The sequence below is a fragment of the Portunus trituberculatus genome, chromosome 29 (assembly GCF_017591435.1).
Source record: "Portunus trituberculatus isolate SZX2019 chromosome 29, ASM1759143v1, whole genome shotgun sequence".
NCBI classification, from domain to species: Eukaryota; Metazoa; Arthropoda; class Malacostraca; order Decapoda; family Portunidae; genus Portunus; species Portunus trituberculatus.
In genome coordinates this window covers 6,431,012-6,454,821 of record NC_059283.1, presented here as the reverse complement: position 1 = coordinate 6,454,821, position 23,810 = coordinate 6,431,012, and the positions used below count along the sequence as shown (strand labels likewise).

Sequence of the window (23,810 nt, the reverse complement as noted above, 5' to 3'; positions counted from 1 at the left end):
GGTGCCACTGGGACTAGCTTTGAGCGCACCTTGGCCCTACTGAGGTATGGCGCTTTATAATCAATCAGGCTGACAACTCTTACTCTTACTCAGGCTGTCCCTTTTCCTCTCTCACAATTTTTTTTTGTTTTCTTACATATATTAAAGAGATCTCGTTTCTGTTCACTGCATCATCATTGGTCATTTCGATACATAAAACTGCAAAATTGTTTATTTCTTCAGTCACTATAAAAATGCATAATAAACGTGGCAAGAAAAAACAGCAAAAATAGCAATTTCAAGATGGGAAATATTTAATCAAGGAAGAAAAAACAAGGGTTCACAAAAAGTGAAACTGAGGTTTTTTTTTTTTCCCTGTGTGGAAGGCCGCCATCTAAAAGCAAGTCGAGGAATGGTGTGCCTGAGGTGCTACATGGAGCTTTTAACAAGTAACAAAGCATGATCATGACCGCGATACAAGTTAGTCACGAAGCGCTCCTTCCACATCAGGTCACCACACGTGGCCTGGGTGGGTCACAGCGCAGAGCTAATCAAGGTCATGCACAGGCGATACGAAACTGAGAGAAAAGGACACTAACACAACTTTCTAATCTAAAAGTAGATGTATGATTACTTTTCAACATACACGAGCAACACACACACACACACACACACACACACACACACACACACACACACACACACACACACACACACACACACATACATGGTTCTGTCAAGAACCTCAGAGCAAGATAAACGTCTCATGCACGTTAAGTCAATGTTTGAATGTTGATGAGGCAAAGCAGGTGAGGGATAGACAAATGAATGTATTCAGATGCCTTTTTTTCTATTTTTTCATTCTACTGAACTTTACTAACGTCAGAGAGACCAAAGAGAAGGAAAGAAAACAATTACAAGACGATTCTCTCTCTCTCTCTCTCTCTCTCTCTCTCTCTCTCTCTCTCTCTCTCTCTCTCTCTCTCTCTCTCTCCAAGCAAAATTTTCTATCAACACCGCTTCACTTGTAAACTTGTAAACAACTTGTAAACAACGACCCACACACACACACACACACACACACACATGCGAGGTTCAAGGTCAGAGGTGGGTTCACTTTCCCTGGCCAATAAATAATCATCTACAGTTCAAAAGTCCATATAGAAGGGAGTGTTCTCTTAGTACATGACTCTACACTTACACTCTCACAGCTAACCTTGATTGCAGTCACCTGTGCAGACTATATAGGTTATTTCTGGATTCATTTCGAGCAGGTAAGTTTATACTCTCTCTCTCTCTCTCTCTCTCTCTCTCTCTCTCTCTCTCTCTCTCTCTCTCTCTCTCTACTTAACCCGTATTTATATACTTAAATGTCACTTTCAGGTCACCCAAGCACTATTTATCGCTTTTGGTTACGTCAGTGAAAAAAAGAGAGAGGAAAAAATCTGTCGCATCGTAATTTGCTTCAGTTTAGTAGTGTTGGTATGACTTGCTTATTTTTTCTGTTTTCAGGTTGTACTTTTTCTTCTCTCTCTCTCTCTCTCTCTCTCTCTCTCTCTCTCTCTCTCTCTCTCTCTCTTATTGTTTCATGTTTCTGTTGTTATTTTTGCTATTGATGTTTAATTTTCGACTCATACAAGAGGATGGAAAGAGGAAAGGAATGAAAAGTGTGATGACAATGGAAGGGGAAGGGGAAGGCGCAGGCTGTGGTGACGAAGGAAAGGTTAATAAGGGAAAGGAAGCTGAGGGTGAAAAGTTGAAGGGAAGAAGGAGGGAGTATAAAGAGCTGAAGTTTTGACAGTGGCCTACTTTCTTAGACACACGAAAAGGTGATGGGGATTGTTTGCTTCTCTCTCTCTCTCTCTCTCTCTCTCTCTCTCTCTCTCTCTCTCTCTCTCTCTCTCTCAAACATGATGAAAAGTTGAAAAAAGAAAAAAAAACTATCAACTGACCTATATTCAACGTTATAGCAATTCAAGCTAATCCTCGTAACCCAAGCTCCATACAATGCCATAGCCATTGTTAGGGTTACCTCGCATTCAGATTAGCCTCATAATCCCCTTCCATTAATCCTGAGGTATGTTATTGGCTGACTGATACATAAGCCACACCCTCTTTCACCCTCCAAAGCTTCTCATTGGCTGATGTTTTGTCCGGGAGAATGCATTTAGTGTGGTGGTGTTTTTGTTAAGTCCGTCACCGCACCGTGTCACTAAGACTATTTTGCCCCGAGGAAGGAAGGACGTCCGGGCAATTAACCTTAAGTCTCGAGATAATGACACACTCTTTGGCGTTCGCGACTGATACGGATTACTACACCTCGCCTTTCCCTCTCCGTAAGACCTTCAGTTACTCCTTCTTGCTCTGGCGGCCGGTGCTTGATTAGTCGATAGGAAGTACTGTAGGTGTGTGTGTGTGTGCATTGAGTTTCCAGAAAGTTTTGTTAGGGGAGTCTAGAGATGGTGTGTGGGCGACAGGAGCGGAGTGAGTGTTAGGAGGAGCTTTTAGAGATGATGTTGTGGGCGGCAGGAGTGGAGTGAGTGTTAGGAGGTGAGATGGTAAGTGGCTGATACGCGTGAAGTTAACATGTCTCAAAGCTATGATTAGGAATGTCTGGAGATGGCGAATGGAGGAAAACATGAAGCGTGAAATATGGGAGTTTTTTTCTCGTTTTTTTTTTTTTTTTTTTAATGAGGGGCACTGGCTTAAGACTAAAAATGGAGTATAATGAAATAAAAGTCCATTAAAGTGTCAATCCTGAAAGAGAGCAACCACATGGGTTATCTGAACCTGAAGAATAAGTGCCGTTAAGCCTCCTTTTGGAATACAAATTAAATTCAAGTCATGGGAAGGGAGATATACAAAAGCAAGTCGGGAGTTTCAAAGAGAAACGATGAAATAAGTGGAATTATCAGAAAATTAAGGTTAGGAAGAATTGAAATCTGAAAAAAAAAATAATTAATCAATAAAATATACAAGAGAAAGGAAGAAACAAATAAACAATTCCGGTTGCTTCAGTGACCTCAGCATTACACAGGCAACCTCAAGAACCAGTAATAAACAGACTAACACACGACGGTCGCCAGGCTGATGACAACAGATCCAAGGCTATGAAACACGACCTTATTGTAATCCTGGCCATGCCTATTACTGTCACTGGTGAAATATGACAAGGGTACATGTAGGGAGAACTTGGTCTTGTCACCAGTAATTGTTTCACACACACACACACACACACACACACCTTGTTGTCCCGGTGTGTGGTGTGTGCCCTGGTCTCAGGCCTATCCAAAGATCGGAAATAATGAGCTCTGAGCTCGCTCCGTAGGGTAACGTCTGGCTGTCTCGTCAGAGACTGCAGCAGATCAAACAATGAAACAGTGAAACACACACACACGCGCGCGCGCGTAGAGTGAGGCCTTTCTGGCTACATAATCAACACAAATATGATAGCGATAGACTACGATTCAGAGAGAGAGAGAGAGAGAGAGTAAGAGAGAGAGTTAAGGCTCCCTGCACTGGTACGCTTACATGAATTAATTATATATATATATATATATATATATATATATATATATATATATATATATATATATATATATATATATATATATATATATATATATATATATATATATATATATATATATATATATATATATATATATATATATAAATGATATGCAAATATGATAAACGACTCTTGAGTGATGAAAGTTAGGTTCTCGGACGGTCACCTCACTCGGTCATTCAGAGTCGTGACAACAGTGGAACTTTCAGGCTGACCTATCTTCTGCGTGTATTGACACAGTGCATCAGCATTTTGGTTGCACTGCAGAGTCACGCCACCAAACCAACAGTGTGAAAGGGCCTTGGGGATGTTTTATTGCGAGAAAACAGCCTTGTCGCCCCTACAACTTTCCTTTGCACACTACACACGAGTCACTGATGAAATACAACGTTTTCTTCAACTAATACATTTTCAACACAAACACGGGGAAATAAAGGACGTCTTGTTGCTTCAAGTGGAAACAATTTGGTCTTGTGTTGGGAAATAGGAAACAGAGCACTGAGAGGCGTGAGGGAAGACACATGATAATGACATAGGAGATTATTCAAAGCGTCATAAAATCGAATAAGTACAAGTGGATTTAAACACCAATCTAACACAGTAACACTTCAGTCAGAATCAGTGCTCTGGTACCTTCATCATGAGCAAGTTACCCCGCCACACCATGAGCTTGAAAAGGGTGAGGGCGTAACTTAATTCAAGCTTGTTGTAAAAGGAATGGGTGATGTGATAATAACCTTCCTCTCAACTGCTAATTTTAGGGTGATTTCAACTTATTTTTCCCGTGTGGACCATTGGTGGACCTTACTAATTCTATAGTTATCTGTTGTACTGATGTCATTTTAATGTTACTCTTTTCCAGTTATTGCTGCAAACCAAACAGTTGTGTAATGTCACACTATCATTATTATTTCCAGTTTACCCCATTTAACAAATTTATTGTAAGTATATCACATAACCACTATTTCCAGTGTATACTGTGAACCAAACATGAATCTTGTGCAGAAATGTCATATTATCACTCTCAACTGAATGCAACGAACCACACTGTAATGATATATTAGGTATTACAGTATGCCCATTTTTATGCTGCAAACATGATTTTCTTATGTAATCGGGACTAAGGGCAGAAATAAAGTAGGGGGAGGGGGCTTACTTAAGAGCCAGTGTTAAAACCTAAGTCAAACACAATTATTGAATGTTGAAGGATAAGTAAAGCTCTCCTGAAACTGAGATTTCAAATCACAGGGAGGATGAAATACAGAAGCAGGTAGGGAGTTCCAGACTACATAGCTATCTACTCTAATGACATCATGTTACCATTACCTCCAGTTCATTCTACAAACCAAACACACTAATGACGTCATATCACTACCCCCAGTTCATGCTGCGGACTGAAGCCATTAAGCTGTACCGCAACATTCTACGGCAGCTACAGCACCTACCAGACAAGACACAGAGGGCGGAGATCAAGGAGTGGGCTCGGCATGACTTTGAGGCCCACAGACACCATGAGGATGAGGTAACTAATCCTAACTGTCTTCCTCTACTATCTCTGCCTTGCCTCTCCAGTAGCTAAGCATCACTAGTCTGCTTGGAAGTGCATAGGAAAGTATACAATAAAAAATATAGTTATGCATGTAATAGTATTTTATACTATTACATGCATAACTGAAAGCAGACAGAATAAGACAATGTGCAGTTATGTTATGCAATGTAAGGAAGAGATAGACAGAATGAGAAAATGTACTTATTCATATTATGTAAGACAGATAGACAGTGATGCAATGACCTAAACATCTCCAGCTGATAGTGACTGATGCACTTAGGGAATTGAAAAGGTAGAAATGAACTTATGTCACTCCATTGGTCTTTTCTGCTAGTGTCATTATTATGTTTGATTAGTGAGACTCACATCACAAGTCCTCACACACATTTTCTCTTGCCAGGAGACCATCAAGAGGCTCATCATGCAAGGAAAACAGCAGTTGGAAGAGCTTGAGAGAACCATCAAGAGGGCAAATGGATAGCTATTCGTGTGCATAGATATGATGTAGATATTAACTTATAAAATGTAAAAATGTAAATATGTAGTGTTAGCAAAACACGTTATTTTCACTTCCAATGTCCGAGAGGATAATGAGTAGTTGTAACCTTTATGAATGACTTATCAAACATAACATTTTTTTATTTGTAATTTTTGTGGTGTTGCTTAAACATACTAAATATGAATTCAACAAATTAAAACATATAATATTTCATCAGAGTAAACTTTCATCACAGCTGTCAAGGCTAGTTCAAACTGTGCACCACTTATTTTCTTAATAAAAGTGTTGAATAATAATAACATTTATTAGCCATAGTCAAAAAGATAAACACTAAAGCACTTAATACAAACCACCAAAATCAGGCATGTGATTGGCTTACAGGAAAACAACATTCCTTCTAAGCCTCGATCTTAACAAAGGTTTAAGCTCAATTTCTCATCTCAGCCTTTCTTAAAACTAAAGACTACATTATTCTGGAAAGGAATCTCATTTTACAATTCCATCAGACCACACAGTCATGCCTTACTCACACCAGTTCACGCATCAGGACTAAAGGGAGTTTCTTTGGATGGATTACGAGTCACTAAACATAACTTAAAACTTCTTCAGGAATAATCACTTTCAGATATCGATTGTCATGTTTTACATGTACACCACCCCGCTTAACTCATCTCACACTCCAAACAACAAAAGGCAACACTTGGTCACCCTCACAATGCCACAGGGAGGACTGAATGACAACAAACCTTGAACTTAAATGTGTAGCAGTTAAATAACAAACAATACAGTTTATGTGCCAGGATGCATTGCTTCACTCACCCATCACTTCTATTCATACCAAGGTCATCACAGCAAGCCCCTACACAGTTATCACTCCTAAAAAGGGAGAGGCTAAAGCTAGTTATATCTTAATCTGCTACCAGTTCATTACCAATAAATGCCATTCAAACTATTTCTCACTTTTTTTCCCTCTTGGAGTTGTCTTAGTGTATTCATGGTATGATGTAGTGGATCTTTTTTCATACATTTCCTGCCATTGACCAGTACTTCTCTTACATTAAACAAAATCCTGGAAGATCAACCCACAGGATTGGCATCCCATTTAAAAGACTCATTCAATGCTCATGCTCTGCCAGTCAATCCTTGTTAACATTCACCACGGTAACATGAGGTAGGTTGTCCACACCCTCACATCCTCATCATAGCCTGGGGTATGACGATTAATAGATTTCTTTTTAGTTCAAATCCTTATTACACTATTGATACATTTTTGTGTACAAATAATTATAAAATCTATAAAATCTTTCTTATAAGTACTTAATTTTGTTTGATCAGATATATTACTAAGGTATTTATATATTGATTACTTTTAATCAGTGGCATATCTTAAGTAATACTAGCCTGTGAAACCTTTCTTAAAAAATACTTATGTACATGTGACTAGCAGTTTTGTTGTGGCCCAGGATGACCATGTATACACAAAGAGTGACTCCTAAATGCTCTTTCACACCTGGGCCTCTAAAATCTGCAAACTTCATTGATCTGCCTTTTGGAATGATTAAAGTAAACCACTGATAAGATAAACAGTTGCAGTTACTGACTTTTACATTCAAGAGACAGTAATTATTGAAAGAATCCCAGTGCAGCAAAACCTACACCAATCATTTGCCTTTGCTCCTGAGACAGAACAACACACCACCACTACTTACTGGGATGTGTCTCCATAAAGCTAGCCCACATTGTCAGCAAAGCACCCACCACCACTGCTCTCCCTGCCCTACCTCTCATGATGGGTTGGTCCATTGTGGCGGTATGCACATACATACTACACAAGTACTCTGCCAAGGTATGGAAGCCTTCACACCAGGGTAACTAAAGGTATCAGGATCCTATCATAGCCTCCACAATCAGACTGCCACCTGTAGACCTGATGGCTTCTCACAGTTCCCCTTATCTTACATTCTGAAGTCCAACATTTATGTTTCAATGTGATCACAGTCTATACATCATATCAGCAGATCTTAACCTTACAAGTACAAAAAATTAATCTTGTTACTAAAAGTTGGATATTGATCCTATAATTAATCAATGCTTAAAAAGCAGGATGGTTAATATGAGATGTGTATCTTATCAAAATGCAGTGAGCCCTGTCAGCTTACACACATGTTATGGGTTGGTGGAATGAGGACTTTCAGTCATGAGAGACACACCGTGAACAAAACAAAGGCCCAACATGAACCAGTCATCACACAGATGCTACACCTCAGGTGACCTCACAATGGACCAGGCCATTTCTCAACCAGTCACCATTACACATCATGCATTAAGTGTTCCACTTTTAAAGCAAATCTGAAAGCTAATAATCTTAATTGTTATATGTGCTCCTAACACTTTTCAGAAGCACTATTTACCTGTATCAGGGTCTGAATCAAGCTAAGCAAATCAAGCTTTTAAGCTGTGTTTCTGTATCCACTGTATCCATCAAACACTTGCAGCTTTTCTGCTATCACACTGTATGCAAGCTTCCAAATAACTTGCAAACAATGTTTTTTTTCTGGTAAACTTGATTTCCTTACTCTCAGGCAGGAAGAATAAAACAATCCTAATGTAAAGTCCTTGAAGAACTCACATGGAGTTGTCATCACTCAAGACAGTACAAAAACACAAATCAACAATTCCACAATAGAATAAAATATCTATATAATACCAGAAGAAAGCTGTTTGATATGGTACAAGATACACACATTACTTTTGTTACAAAAATCTTAACAAGTGAAAGCAACAATATATTTCAGCTGTTTGCAGCCATTCCATCTTAACAATATCTCCTTAACTCCAAGGGACGTATATCACAGCTTTATGGAGCAGCAGTGTGTAAACCTTCTTTACTTTCAGGCACTAGATAAATCTGGACATCAGATCTTTATAATGATAATGAAAATGTAGCATTCATCATGCAACATACATTGTGTATGTTACTGAATGCTGCACTCAAACTGTGAACAGTTTTCTTACCTATCATTGAGTATTTGGGTTTTCATCTAATAATCATCTCAAGGATTAGAAGTGTCTATCAATATGTATAGCAGACAGCAAATATGTAATTTTCTGAGAATTCTAATGCAATATCATATATTTTGATATTCAAACACACACACACACACACACAATTTATAGCTGTAATGAGATGGCTCAGCATTTTGCTGTCAAACACTTGCCTTACACAATCAGAAGTAAAGGTAGCTCAGAATGATAAAGGACATCACAAATATGACAAACACAGACACCAGGAAGTACGTACGGACTGGGATCCACAGAATCTTGGCGTGGAGGTGCAGGCTTGTAACGTACAACAAGAAGGAGTCCAGATCTTGCTGTGGCGTGGATTGGTAGCCAAAGGGTCGGCCATGCAGCTGACTGCCAGCCTGGAGGAACACAATAAGTACTAAAGGATTTAAGGTCACAAATTACTAATTTACTGCAGGATATTCACAATGTGTAAGGAAACAGTAACACTTGGTCCTGCTGCATCACTAAAGTACAACAGCAGCTGAGTGCCAGTCCAGAGAAGCAGGATAGAGGTAAGTAACTATTAATTCACTGCAGGGGAACACAATAACACACAAAAGTAAAAGAACTGTAAATCAAACCATGTTTATCCTGCTGGGTCAAGCTTCTCACCTTATTGAGAGCTCTGTAGTTGCTGGAGACCCTGGCAGCAGTACAGAGAGGCAGGACAGTCAGCACCAGCCACGGCAGAAGGTTGAACACCAGCGCCAGTAAGTGAAAGGTTTGCTGTGACTCCTGACCACCCCACTTCCATACCATCTTCTGGAGTGTGTGACAGTAACAAGGTCTTGGGTGCTTAATTATATCACACTGTCCTTATATATTACAGTGTGCAATGAAATATGAGAAATAATTGTAAGCTCCCAATAAAAGATCATATGCCTACTTATACTTCTTAATCTAGTAATATTTCTTTTGTAAGGGTATTCAGAAATCATCATCCAGTCTCAATTATACAGATGTTTCAATTCTGAGTGTTTCTATACGTCATGTAAGTCATTAACAGTGAATTCAATGTATACACTAAGAATAAACCATTACAATGTTTACAGACTCACCTCAGGATGAATGTACAGCCTCAAGTAATAGAAGAGGCTGATGGCACCTGTCGTCACCCTGAAGCCCAGCAGGCAGAGAAAGAGCCCAACACTCAGACCCAGCTCCTGGTTCAAGTGTCGCAGAAATCTTGACGTTTCTTCAACTTGCTGTTACCATAAGGAAAAAAAAAAAAACTATGGTCATAACTTCTTTTTAAAAACTCACAATTTGCATCATCATTCTTAACCCTCTGCTATCACGTTTTACTGCTATAGCACATACTTAAAAAGCTGTTCATATTTCTATATCATGTATGAAATGACTGTTATCATGCGCCTGTCATTTAAAAACTTCCAGGTTATGATAGTTCAGTTTCTTTATATACTTTAATTGAGAAATAGTTCTTCACATATTTCCCAAATCTACCCATCCATCTTAGCTCCTAATCATCCACAATGAGGTGTTTGATGACATATAGCATGTATCTCTTTGCAGTACATCTTTTATCTACCCTAACTGAATGCATCATTATCTTATTGCTGGTAGTATTATTATCATCACCAGTATTATCACTTCAAAAATGAATTATTGGAAAATTGAAAGTAATCTAACATGTGAGGCTATGATGCATACCTATAAATATCAGCTGATTGCCACACCAAGCTCACAATCATTACAAAACACATCAACAGCCTCACCATTATGGCAGCAGGAGGAAAAAGATTGAACTAACTACATAAGTGGTAGATTATGGAAAGGAACATGGCAATAATAATAATAATAAAATAATCTTATTTATGTTGCTATTATGACTGTTATCATGATTGCTCTTATTATGTTTTTATTATGATTCTTGATTAGGTAAGTTTTTTATACTATAGAATTTCTTCATTTGTATATTATTATATGGTATACAAACTGGGCAAAATGTGACAAAAAAGTAACAGATTGGAGGTTCTAGTGTTAATTTGAACTATCATAGGTTCTTCACTTCAGCTATCGTAATTCCGGCTATTGCACAGTGGTAGATAGCGTGATAGCAGAGAGTTGACTGTACTTGAACATTTCTTTGTGCTATCTCTGATTCAAAAACATAAGAAAATAAGGTAAGGTGCTAGAAGCTATCTGGCCTAGAAGTGTCAGTCCCTGAAGGAAGCACACCTACCTATTCCCACTAACAATCTTCATCCATAAATCTATCTAATCTTTCATATTACTCTGCTGACTCCACACCAACTTAGCCTAATTTTGAAGTGTATAACAGTCTCACATGAATAAAGAGTGAGTCGGCACCTTTTTGATGATGATGAGTGAGGAATCACCCTGGTATATGGCTGTCCTGGTGAGCTGCAGGAGCTGGGACAGGAGGTGGCATTGGGTGCAGTAAAGAAGCACACTCATCACCACAACAATGTCTTGTAGCCACAAAACCCCCAGCGATGCGACCCACAGACCAACCTTGTCCGATTTCGTTCTGGTCAGGGGAACATAAGCTTTAAAATAAATGATAGTTTTATTTGTACAGTGCTCTAAAAAAAGAAAAAAAAAGAAAAAATAATAAATAAATAAATAAAAAAAAAATAATAATACCTAACTACTCTTCCTTCTGAAATGCAGTTACATACTCAGAGTGGCTCCTACCTTGGAATGATGAAGGAGTAGGGGATGTGTGAGGCAGCAGCAACATGCAACAACATGGAAGCAAGGGACCACACTAGGCACACCAACCCCGCCACAAGCCACACCACAAATGTACACCAGATGCGCCGCTGCTTGGTCAGCTCCCATGGTGAACAGGATGCCAAGAGATATACCTGAGAGAACACCTTAGAATCATTCAGGGGTCACACACACTATTAACACTGTGGTAAAGTTCAGTATTTAATTCATCCAGGGTCAGATTACAAGACATTTCCAGGGAGATTAATAGAAAGTTCATCCACCAAAAGATTCCCAAAAAAATTCAACAAACTGGTCACTGCTTACCCTCTCCAGGAGCGTCTGAAGGTGCTCTGTTTCCCCAAAGCGCAGCACAACACACGTCACCAGGTACGCAAAGATAAACAGCAAACTAGGAACAACATACACAAACATCAGACTCCCCGAGCACCATTGGATCTCCTCATGCCCTGGAACATAAACCTTTCAGAAATATCCACACTGTATGCTTGTCTGTATAACTGTTTGTAGGTATGACTTCACATGGGATATTTATGTGTATTGTAACATACTGTATGATATTCTGACTCACCATTTGAGGACACATTTTGACTCCTCGTATACTGATTTCCAATGCCCTGGTCTCTTCTGAAATAAAGTAAATATGACCCAATGTTATCAAGCAAAAACTTACACATTATGAACACTAAAGCTAAACATTATCTGAATCATCTCATTTCTCACAAGCAACACTCAACTATGAGCAATCTGCAACATTACTTACTTCAAGCAAACATTATACTGCAGAACAGGTCCAAATCCAAGACAGGTGAAGAAGAGAACAAAATATAAGAAGTTGAATGTCTGCATACAAGGTGTCTGGTTGTTGGCACCATCCTTGTTCCACTGTCGGTATCCTGCAACATTCACCATAGTTAATAAATGCCCACTAGCTTACTACAATTATCTTTATAGCCAGATTGAAAGAATACCATTTCTGTTACCTCTGTATCATAAAAAGTTGGGAACTAGATACCTTGATCACTTTATATTCAAACTTTAAACAAGGTGTAATGTCTCAGTAAACCTGTTAAAGCTTCTCAGCCTGGCATGTACAGCAATAAATCTTACCCAAAATAGAGGAAATTATATCTCGAGGTCTTAATATTCGTCTCCTGCAGTAGTGGAGAGTGGCAGCAGTATTGTGGGACTCCCCGTCACACTCTCCTATCATCACAGCCTGAAAGATGCAGGAGTGGGAGATGTTTTCCAAGTTGTCATATCACTGCTTTGTCTATTACTTGAGAGAAACAGAAAACAAAGCAAATATTATACAAAATTTGGAAGAAAAAGTGAAGGAATGAAAAGACAGGAATGACATATAAAGAATAGAAACATTAGGGAAGTGCTGAGCCTGAACAGACGTACAAGAGTCATTATTAACTGGAATGCTTATCAAGACTCAACACTTCACATCTTGGTAGACAAGGCTTTTTATAAATACAGTACAAGTACAAACATTCAGAAAGGTATATGAAGCATTACCTCATTAGAAAATATATCATCACTGGAGGTCAAGGCATCTGCCCCTAATGATGTGCTGGGAATTGCGGCGATCCTGACGGAGGCACGGCCAGGGTCAGCCTCCCGCTCCCTTGCACCTTGCCCTCGCACTATCATGCTGGTGACCTCTACCTGCACCCCACACAAACACATTACAGGCTTTATGGATATCTCCCAAGTCTACAATTTCATGACGAAGACTGGCTGGGTCAAATCTATGTTAGGTTAAGTAAGATTAAGGACATCCATTCCACAAAACCCCCAGATTATTTACAGCTACCAGAAGCTTATTGAAAGGAAGGGGGAAGTGTCATGTGACAAAGATATAGTAAATTTCTACCTGTGAGATAATTTAATGAAACAGATGGAAGAGTCATTGGAAAATACAGCAGATTATGATAAGCTGATTGATTTTTCACAACTAAAAAGACACTAACACATCTATACTACATTATTCACCCGAGAAACACTTTTAAAAAACCAGCTCCTCACCCTTTGAAATGTCATGGCGAGAGCAAAGCGTTTCAGAACAAGGGCCACTAAACACCTGAGCACCACAAGCTTATCTATTATATAAATGAGAGGTCACTAATGAACTCTGAGGCTTAACTCACCTAGGTCATGGCACAGGTGAGGGGAACTGACCACCATCAACAGGTGTGCGTTGGGCGAGTCCTTCCTTATCTCAGGTCAATGCCTCTCTCTGATACTTGAAGCCCTTCGTTTTGCTCCCGGTGGTCAGTCTATGCCCAGGTAAAGTTCAGATATTCTCCCTCAGGTGTAAAGGACTTGTTCTGGTCATGTGAGTCCTGGTGGGCATTATTTATGAGGCCCTGGGCACGTGGGTGTGAAAAATTGCGTCACGTTAACTTTTGTTTACATTGGAGGCGAAAGGATTCATTTTTTTCTTTAATCTAGTTCGGTATGAAAGAGAGGTACTTGTGTGCGATGAAACTAGTAAAATATCCGAATTAAATAGAAGGGGATAGTATGTCATTTGTGGAGACATATTAATGACTGAGAAATGAGGTTACAAAAATAGGCACCGTTGAAAAGGCGTATGCTGCTCTCCATCCCCCCCCTCCCATTCCCCTCTCCCACGGATATGTAGAGAGAGAGAGAGAGAGAGAGAGAGAGATCATTCACACCAGCAGCAGGCGTAGAGCAAACAAAATTGATAATGCACTCCGAGAACTGTGTTAGGGAGTGGGTGGCTGATCCTTGCATTGTGTACGGTATGGATGTGACTGCCTGGTAAGGTTGGCGTGATGATATAGATACAGTGGAAATAAACCCCAATAATTCTCCCAGATCCTTACAGATAAACCACAATAATTCTTACAGTTCCTTACAGTTGACCTCCTGGAAGAACTTACGCCTGTGACTCCAGATCTTAATTTCCATATTTTGGTAGCGTGTGGCGGATCTCAAGTGCTTTTATAAACGTAATATAATTCTTGATTTGCCCAGAATAGATATAATTTTGCCTCAAATTTCTCTACGGAAGTAGCTGAAACTACCCGCTTAGGCAGAAGGATCCATGTGTTTATCACTCTACAAGGAAAAGCATATTTCCCTACATTCAATCTAGATCTTGGCTTGAAGAGTTTCAGTGAATTCCCTCTGCTTGCCTTAATTTATCTACATTTCAATAATCCCTTGTAACATACATCATCATACTTTTCAGTAAGAATCTTGAAAGTTTCTATCATATCTTCCTAGTGTTGGTAATTTCAGCTTCCTGAGTCTCTCTTCATTGTTGAGGCCTTTTAGTTCTAGAGCCATCCTTGCAGCTCTGCGTTGCACATCCTCCATCATCTCGATGTCTTTCACGAGGTGTGGATTTCCAGATCAAATTTGCATATTCTAGATGTGGTCTTATCACCGCTTTCAGCAAAGTTTTAAAAACCTCTGCATCTAATGCTACAAAAGTTCTTCTAGTTAACCCCACTGATTTATTGGCTTCATTTACTTTTTATGCCATATGGTCAACACAACTTCATTTGGCATTGATAATAACACTCACATCCTTCTCAAAGTCCACCTTATTATTTTTTTTTTTTTCTCCATTTGATAGCCTTGGTCTTCAACGGATGTCTTCCCTATCCTCATGCATCTGCATTTACCCGGGTGAAAACTTAGCAACCATTTTTTACTCCAAGAATATACACCTACATCTTGCTGGAGCTTCTGACAATCATCTTGCTCTTTTATAGGTCTGAAGATTTTGGCATCATCTGCATACATAAAAAATTCACTGTCATTTGTTTTAATATCCGGGAGATCATAAAAAAAAAAAAAAAACAGCAAAGGTCCGAGAACACAGGAAACCCCTGCGGCACTCCACTTATTATAGGCTTTTTTATCTTGATTTTTCTCCCTTCACAGTACCACTCTTTGATGTCTTTATGTTAAAAAGGCTATACATTCCATTCATGAGATTTCTTTCCAATACCATGACTAGTTGTTTTACTTCTATGTGCAACTCAATCAAAAGCCTTCATGAAGTCACAGTATATCACTTCACTGCATGCCCTCGTCAATAACATCAGTCCACCTATCCAGAACTTGTATGAGCCGCCACACTGTAGTTCGTCCTGAGATAAAACCATATTGTTTTTCACTAAATTAATTATATGTTCTCATGTGTGTCATTGTCTCATCCCTTATTATGGTCTCAAAGATCTCACATATAACACTCGTTAGACTGACTGGCCTAGAATTTCCTGGGTCACATTTATCACCCCTTTTATATATAGGCGTAATATGAGCTTAAAGCCAGTCATGTGGAAGTTTCTTATGCTAAAAAAAAATACTGAAAAATGATTTCTAAATGCACTATTAGTTGTTCCATACCTTCCTTTACAATCCTATGGTGGATTCCCTTAGGTCAAAGAAATTCGTGCTTCTTTAGCTTTCGAACGATCCTCTTAATTTTTTCCTGATTTACTTCCAAGTAATTTAATACTGGTACATCCTTCATCACACACTCTGGTATCTTGCCTTCTGGCTCCACTGCAAACACTTTTGAATCTTATTTTCCTAAAATTTCCATCTCCAATTCAATCAATGTCCATCTTCAGTTGTGCCTTTATAAATCTGGAATTCTTGGTTTACTTTTAACCTTAGCATGCACATATTTCAAGAACACTTTTGGGTTATCCTTGACATTTTAAAAATTTTTGCAATCTCCTTTTCTTTCAACTTTACTGCATTTCTTGTTTCTTTTCTAATTTGATTATTCAGTCTTGTGTACTCCTTCTCAATCTCCAAGGTCATTTTCCTGTCAGTTATACTCTGATATCTCTTCAAGATTCCACAGTTCTTCAATGTTAGTAACAGTTGATAAATAGTTTACCCAATCGATATGGAATTCCATCCTCAACAAATCATAATTACCCTTTTCGTGCAGGTAGACTGTTTTACCTTCCTGGTCCAAAGTCTCCCGTATTTTACAGATCACTTGTATCATAGCTTGATAATTTTCCCTAAGGGGATATTCAGTTGAAACCTCTTCCACAATTGACTCATCATATTGAAAAATAAATCTAGTAGGTACATTGTTCATGTACATTTTTGCCCTTATTCCGGTAACTTCGTTCACATATGTCGGGTAAGAAAACAATCATGCACATTCTCTACAAATCTAATCCTATACTCATTTATTCCAGTGCAGATAGTGTATGTTTCCCAGTTTATTTGTGGCAAATTGAAATCTCCCATTATAAAGTTGCCTTCATGCCATTTATCGCGTACATGAGATACAACAACAATTGGTTATTTTCTTCCGAGCTGCTTGGGACTCCTGTATAATTATGGATCACTTTCATGAATTTTAAAAGAAACCCTAAGATTTATATTTACAGTAAACAAGAAATACTAGAAATAAAATAGTTCCCTTTGTAAAACCGCCCCTACTTCTCCCGTTTTCTGTTCACACCTGTTGAGTTACGTTGACAGAAAGCTTAGAAGTAATATCTCACAGTGGTTTATGAGTCACCATCCTGCAGTAACAAAACATAAGGAATGAAACCCGAGATAAGCAGGGATTGATGAAAACAGACATACAATAACAATAAACAGAAACTCAGTAAATTGCTAGTATCTTAAAAGCATCACGTGCAAGGCTACTTGAGAGATGTGAGGGAAGAATGGAAAGAGGCAGGCACGCGGCACACAACACACGAGCCTCCCTCCTACTCCGTCCGCGACTCCGCGTTCTGCCTCAGTACAGCTTTCACTCTCCTGGCGTTGGGGTGTACGTTCTCTGCGCTCGGGAACGGGTACCACTTGCTCACTCCTGTCTCTCTTTCTCTTGGACCATGTGGACGGTGAGGTGACAAGGTGAAGGGATCAGCTTTCAATCATGCTCAGGTAAGTTTGTAAGATTTTGCAGTGGTGAGTGTGGGTGGAAGTGTGCGTGTGTTCAAGGCTCCGGCCACAGGTAAGGGATGCACACCTGAATTGTTTCTTGGTGCAAGGTGTCTGTCTTGGTGTGTGTGTGTGTGTGTGTGTGTGGCTGGGTGTGGGTGTGGGTGTGTGTGATTACAGATAATGTGGGAGTGTGTGCGTAGGTGTGAATACAAGTACACACACACGCTGTACACACACACACACACACACACACACACACACACACACACACACACACACACACGATCACTTCTATTTGTTCCCAGGTAGTACGAACATGTGCACTTGTAATAAATGATCCCGTAACCTCCGCACCTACACGCGAGAACACACACCCACACTCACACCACACACACACACACACACACACACACACACACACACACACACACACACACACACACACACACACACATATTACGAAACAGCGTGCAGAAAGCAATGACCCTTACCGGTATCTTGGGAATGTCAATAATCTCTGTTGGTCTTCGCGAACAAATCAAATCAAGGGTCTTTTTGTGAGCACACCCCCTATACTCACTCCCATTGTCCTTGTCGTGTGTGGCTCCCCAGTTAGTATAAGAAGTGCAGCAAAGGCCTAAGACATATTACTGACATTTACTCCAGCACTCGTCAAAGGAATGTCTTTTTTTATGAAGGAAGAGCGCTGGCAAGTAGGTACAATAAAAAACGGCCCATACAAAGACAAAAACGTTAGCCGAAGCCAGAGGAATATCTTGAAATCTCCCTCTTAATGAATTTTGAGTCATAGGAAGATGGAAATACAGAAGCAAGCATGGAGTTCTAGAGTTTACCAGAGAGAGGAATGAATGATTGTGAATACTGGTTAACTCTCTTGCCTTGTCTTGACTACGAGAACTTACGCCATGACATTAAGACTGAGAAACCTCCCTCACCCGTCTTCATGTGGTTATCGGTAAAATTTATGACAAGTACGCGTGCCACAGTGACATCTCTCATGACATATAGCTCGTGAGATAAACACACGTTGCAGCCTCCCTTATGTCGTACTTATATCCAAATGACAGACGAAAAAGGAGATGCCGGCCATATTAAACCAATTTAGATAATCAAGGAGGAGAATGAAGGATAACACTGCATCATTATACTGGAATGGATGGAAGAATGAAAGTGAAGTGTGAGGAAGTGAGGAAGCGTGTGGGAAGCTGACAGGGATGGGTTGTCGGGGGGAACGGGGGGGACGAAGGGGGCCGATATAGCGGAGGGAAAGAGGTTGCCAGCCTTGCCAACTATACACGGAGAGTGAAAGTTTACATGTGTGGGGAGTTACGGAGCAGTGTATGTAAGTCTCCCGCTTGTATTTCGCGTGTTGTTTTTTTTTTTATGAGCTCGGAGCGTCGTTAAAGTTGAGGAGTGATTGTGACTGTTATTGCCAGAGTTTATGTATTAAATCCCCGTATCTTTTTGGTTATGAATATAAATTGTTATTGCCACTGTCATTCTTCCTCCTCCTCTTACTACTACTACTACTACTATTACTACTACTACTACTGCTATTACCACCACCACTACTACTACTACTACTACTACTACTACTACTACTACTACTACCACTATCGTTGACTTTTTCTGTCTCTGGATGCGTTCACTTTCCCTCGCCAGCTCGTGATTGTTGCCGTCCTTGGATCAGTCTCTTCCCTTCCCTTCCTTTCTCACTCCCACAGTTCATCTCTCTCTCTCTCTCTCTCTCTCTCTCTCTCTCTCTCTGGCAAGTAAGTGTTAGGCTTTCCTTTGTCTATACGTCTCTTCCTTGTGTGTGTGTGTGTGTGTGTGTGTTTAAGGAAGTCAAATAGAGCGCAAAGTGTGTTTCGTCAGTCAGCGTGGATTGGAGGATCTGTCTTGCTTGCTTTCCTTTCCCCTTTGTGCTGTTTTCTGCCTTCTTCTAAAGCCGGAGGTACAGAGCAGAGGTCGAAAGATGGGCCATGAACTGAGACAGGCCACGGACTCTCTCTCTCTCTCTCTCTCTCTCTGGTGCTATTTGTCTTCCCAACAGAAAATGACAGCATAGATACAGATAAAATACTAATTCCCAAACGTAAATAGATACAGATAGAAATACTCATTCCCAAACAACTTCCGCGTTTCAGAATTCATCATATTTACGTTGAACACTAATCTTTCTCCCCATTTTTAGTCAGCCTCATCCTTGCCGAAGCCTCCACACACCTGTCAAAGTAACTAAATTATGGCCCCTACACACCTGTTCCTTCCCTCAACAGTTATATACACAGACATACTAAATATACGACAAAGAAAATGAAAACCTGTAGCCATTTCATCATATACACAAAAGCAAAGCTATAAACGTATTTCATGTTAATTCCTGCATACTACAATGTGTTTTATGCGGCATATTATTCACCATTGTCAAGGGAGGGAGTGAGATGTGGAGTCTTGCCAATGCAGCCTGTCTTAAGGTCTCGGTCTTGGTCTGAATTGTTTACATGTTGCTGGGTGAGCCATGTGCCGCCTCTCTTCTTCAATAACACTCAACTTCCCCTCTCCTCTACATTAAACACACTCGGTCTATCCTTCACTAAAAATCTAAACTGGAAATTTCACATCTCTACTCTTGCTAAATCAGCTTCCAAGAAGTTAGGTGTCCTATGGCGTCTTCGTCCATTTTTCTCTCCCTCCCAGCTGCTTGCTCTGTACAAGGGCCTTATCCGCCCGTGTATGGAGTATGGCTCTCATGTCTGGGGATCCACACACAGCTTTACTAAACAAGGTGGAATCTAAAGCTTTTCGTCTTATCAACTCTTCTCCTCTAACTGACTGTCTTGATTCTTTAAGTCACCGCCGCAATGTTGCATCTTTATCTGTCTTCTACCGCTGTTTTCATGCTGTCTGCTCTTCTGAACTTGCTAACTGCATGCCTTCCCCCTCCTGCGGCCTCGCTGCACAAGACTCTCTACTTCTTCTCATCCCTATTCTGTCCATCTTCCTAATGCAAGAGTTAACCAGTATCTTCACTCCTTCATTCCCTACACTGGTAAACTCTGGAACTCTCTACCTGTGTCTGTATTTCCACCTGCCTATGACTTAAACTCTTTCAAAAGAGGAGTGTCAAGACACCTCTTACGTTAACTGGACCCTCCTTTTAGATTTTTTTGTTTTTTCTCTTTATACTATTCCTCTTAACAGGGCCTGGCAACCAGCGGGATTTTTTTTTTCCAACTTTGTTTTCCCTTGGCCAGTGCCCTTGTAATGTAAAAAAAAAAAAAAAAAATGTGTGACCAGTCTCCGCACAGGCTCTCACCTTTGCCATTCACGATAACGATTTATTCTCTTCACGTCTTACTTTTTTTTTCTGCTTTATTAGCTATGGTACGTTTCAAAATGCGGATATATGGGACCGTTATGTTGATATTATGTTGATATTACAGCCATTCAGATCAACGTTAAGTGATATTAAGTAGACTTGACCAAAAATGTAATGTAATGGTATCAATGTTTTATCGTATTAATTCTGTTATTGCTGGTGTTATTGTTGTTACGTTGGTGTTGTTATTATTATTATTATTATTATTATTATTATTATTATTATTATTATTATTATTATTATTATTATTATTATTATTATTATTATTATTATTATCATTATTATTATTGATGTTATTGTTATTATTTCCACTACTACCACTTTACTACTACTACTACTACTACTACTACTACTACTACTACTACTACTACTACTACTACTACTACTACTACTACTACTACTACTACTACTACTACTACTACTACTACTACTACTACTACTACTACTACTACTACTACTACTACTACTACTACTCTCTCTCTCTCTCTCTCTCTCTCTCTCTCTCTCTCTCTCTCTCTCTCTCTCTCTCTCTCTCTCTCTCTCTCTCTCTCTCTCTCTCTCATATCCTGCAGTACACCTCATATCCTGCATACCTTTACTTTTTCACCTGCACCCGTGATTGGCTTCGTTACATCCCTCACTCAGAGACACTGATATGCATTATTTACCACCGTATTCCCCTGTCGCAGCTTTCTCTCTCTCTCTCTCTCTCTCTCTCTCTCTCTCTCTCTCTCTCTCTCTCTCTCTCTCTCTCTCTCTCTCTCTCTCTTTCTCTGTCATAAACAAACTCCCCTCACACGCTTATAAACAAGTCATCGAGAGAGAGAGAGAGAGAGAGAGAGAGAGAGAGAGAGAGAGAGAGAGAGAGAGAGAAATTAAGGAGTTAATGCAATGGAAAACAACTGAAAAGGAACTACAACAAGGAAGAAGATAAAAAAAAGCGAGGGAAAGGAAAACACACACACACACACACACACACACACACACACACACACACACACACACACACACACACACACACACACACACACACACACACACAGAGAGAGAGAGAGAGAGAGAGAGAGAGAGAGAGAGAGAGAGAGAGAGAGAGAAATGAGAAAAATGAGATGAAGTTAAGAATACTCTTATCTCACCTCCTCCTCCTCCTCCTCCTCCTCCTCCTGCTTTCTAATTTCTCGCTGTAATTCTCTCCCTTCTTTCACATAATTCCAAGGGCGACCCCAAGCTCCTCTTGTACCGGAGCACTTAGCGTAATAGCAACGGTGCTGGTTCTGGTTCTGTTACTGCCCCGTCTTTCTCACACACTCTCTTCCTCTCTCTCCTCTCTTAATCCCAGCTCGCCCTCAAGTCCCCATCTCTTCTTTATTTCCTCGTGCGTAAAAGATATCCTTAATTCTTTGTAGTTTCGGGTGGTAAAGGTCTGGAAAGAGGTTTAAGTGAGTGTGTTTAATTTATGGTCTCATGTATATTGTCTACGTGATGTTAAATGTGACTTATTTTCCTTTCTAGCTCGTTGCTCCTTATTGTGTGTTTGCGTGTGTAAATGTTTGTGATATTATTGACGAGGAGGGAGTGACTGAAGTTTTAGGTGAGGTAGAAACATACATAGACAGGCAGACAAAGGAAGAAACAGACAGAAAGACAGACAAAAATAGACAGAGGCAGAAACAAGTAGACAGACATACATATTCAGAGACAGCCACCTCTACGAAAAGAATAAATGGGTAAAGGATCTATCTATCTATGACTATCTATCTATTTATGACTATCTAAATATGACTATCTATCTATCTGTCTGTCTATCTATCTATGTATCTACCCATCCATCTATCTATCTTTCTATGTATCTACCTGTAACAGTTAGTAATTTCGATGACAGAGAATTGGCAAGAGAAAGTGAGGTTCAGGAAAGTAAGGCTGATCTTGACTCATCCTGCTCTCTTATTCCTCGTCACTGTATCATACATTCGTGAGTGTAAATTTAGTAATTTCAGTGACGGACGATTGGTAAGAGAAAGTGGGGCTTAGGAAAGTGCGTCTGACTTATGCAATCATGTAATTGACTCTGAAACTTAGCCATTAGATCATCAGCGAGTGTGAGGTTCATTTCAGAAGAGGAGTGGTTCGTTTTGGAAAAGGGAAAAAAGAAGGGAGAGTAATTTTGAGTGTAATAGACTGATGCGTTTCGTTCAGTCAAACCATTTCGTGAAAATATGAGGTAAAAACTGACGTAAATGTGAATGAATGATTGTTTGACTGAATGACTGACTGACTGACTTAGAACATTACAACACCGGGATAAATCAACACCAATTAAAAGAAATAAGATAAAGAGAAGATAGAAATGAAACAATATCTTTAACGAGAAACATTAATCTATCTTGAGTGTTGTGTAAAGCAAAGTGAAACAAAGTGAATGGAAAGAGATAAGAGGATGATTATAGCGTCTTGGCGTGATGGGAAGTGATAGGAAGTCGGATATGAGTGAATTAGAAGGTGATGGAAGGATTAGGTGAATAAGAGACGAGCTGGGTAGATGAATAAAGGTGATGGAAAAGTTAGATGCATTAGAGAAGTGATAGGAATGTTAAATGGATGGGAAGTGATGGGATGGGAGTGTTTTTCTAGCGATGGGAGGGTTGCCGGAAGGGGATGCGCTGGATGACAGGTACGGGCGGCAGGTGGTCAGGCCAACGCCCCTTCCTAGCCTGTCACATTTCCTGCACTGGTCATATCGATGCGTCTCCATTACATAACCTGTAACTTCTAGTCTTCGTTTGTTCTAGTTTGATCCCAGAGTTTTCAAATGGTTGTTTTTCGGTTCAAATTAAGTTAAAAATATGAATGTGAAAAAAAATAAAACAGATTCTGGAAAAATAGATAAGAAAAATGTAATAAAATGTAGGACAAAACACACACACACACACACACACACACACACACACACACACACACACACACACACACATACACACCACCACCACCACCACCACCTCAAAAACAAAGCAAGAAAGCAAACAATTAATAAAGAAAATGTTCAGGACGAGTGTGTGGTCACGTGACTCTTCCACTCTAAGACTGAGAGTTTCTAGCCAGTTAACGA

General features: G+C 39.7%; 3 protein-coding genes across 6 annotated transcripts in view; 2 read left to right on the top strand and 1 right to left on the bottom strand.

Moving 5' to 3' along the window:
• The first annotated feature begins 3,967 nt into the window (after positions 1–3,967).
• LOC123510549 (LYR motif-containing protein 2-like) lies at positions 3,968–5,894 on the top strand. Of its 2 annotated transcripts, none has more exons than XM_045265816.1 (3): positions 3,968–4,229; positions 4,932–5,072; positions 5,500–5,894. In XM_045265816.1, the coding sequence occupies exons 1-3, from the start codon at positions 4,191–4,193 to the stop codon at positions 5,578–5,580; spliced, it is 261 nt and encodes an 86-aa protein (XP_045121751.1). In that variant the 5' UTR covers positions 3,968–4,190; the 3' UTR covers positions 5,581–5,894. The 2 variants fall into 2 exon arrangements, with proteins under 2 accessions (XP_045121751.1, XP_045121750.1); XM_045265815.1 differs by lacking the exon at positions 3,968–4,229 and adding an exon at positions 4,272–4,491.
• On the bottom strand, positions 5,723–13,815 carry LOC123510547. 3 transcript variants are annotated; one of them, XM_045265812.1, is made up of 11 exons: positions 13,542–13,815; positions 12,910–13,059; positions 12,496–12,604; positions 12,149–12,281; positions 11,957–12,012; positions 11,692–11,834; positions 11,347–11,519; positions 10,999–11,179; positions 9,726–9,872; positions 9,280–9,429; positions 5,723–9,023 (listed from the first exon to the last, which is right to left on the bottom strand). In XM_045265812.1, exons 2-11 carry the CDS (start codon positions 13,042–13,044, stop codon positions 8,826–8,828), a joined length of 1,425 nt encoding a protein of 474 aa, XP_045121747.1. In that variant the 5' UTR covers positions 13,045–13,059; positions 13,542–13,815; the 3' UTR covers positions 5,723–8,825. The 3 variants fall into 3 exon arrangements, with proteins under 3 accessions (XP_045121747.1, XP_045121748.1, XP_045121749.1); XM_045265814.1 differs by having other exon boundaries at positions 8,882–9,023; positions 9,280–9,454; XM_045265813.1 differs by lacking the exon at positions 12,910–13,059.
• A 3,333-nt stretch (positions 13,816–17,148) lies between these two features.
• Positions 17,149–23,810, top strand: part of LOC123510555 (polypeptide N-acetylgalactosaminyltransferase 1-like) — a 21,219-nt gene continuing 14,557 nt past the window's right edge. The window contains exon 1 of the mRNA XM_045265824.1: positions 17,149–17,301. Coding sequence (XP_045121759.1) covers positions 17,294–17,301 — 8 coding nt within the window. The 5' untranslated portion in view covers positions 17,149–17,293. The remainder of the gene's footprint in view (positions 17,302–23,810) is intronic.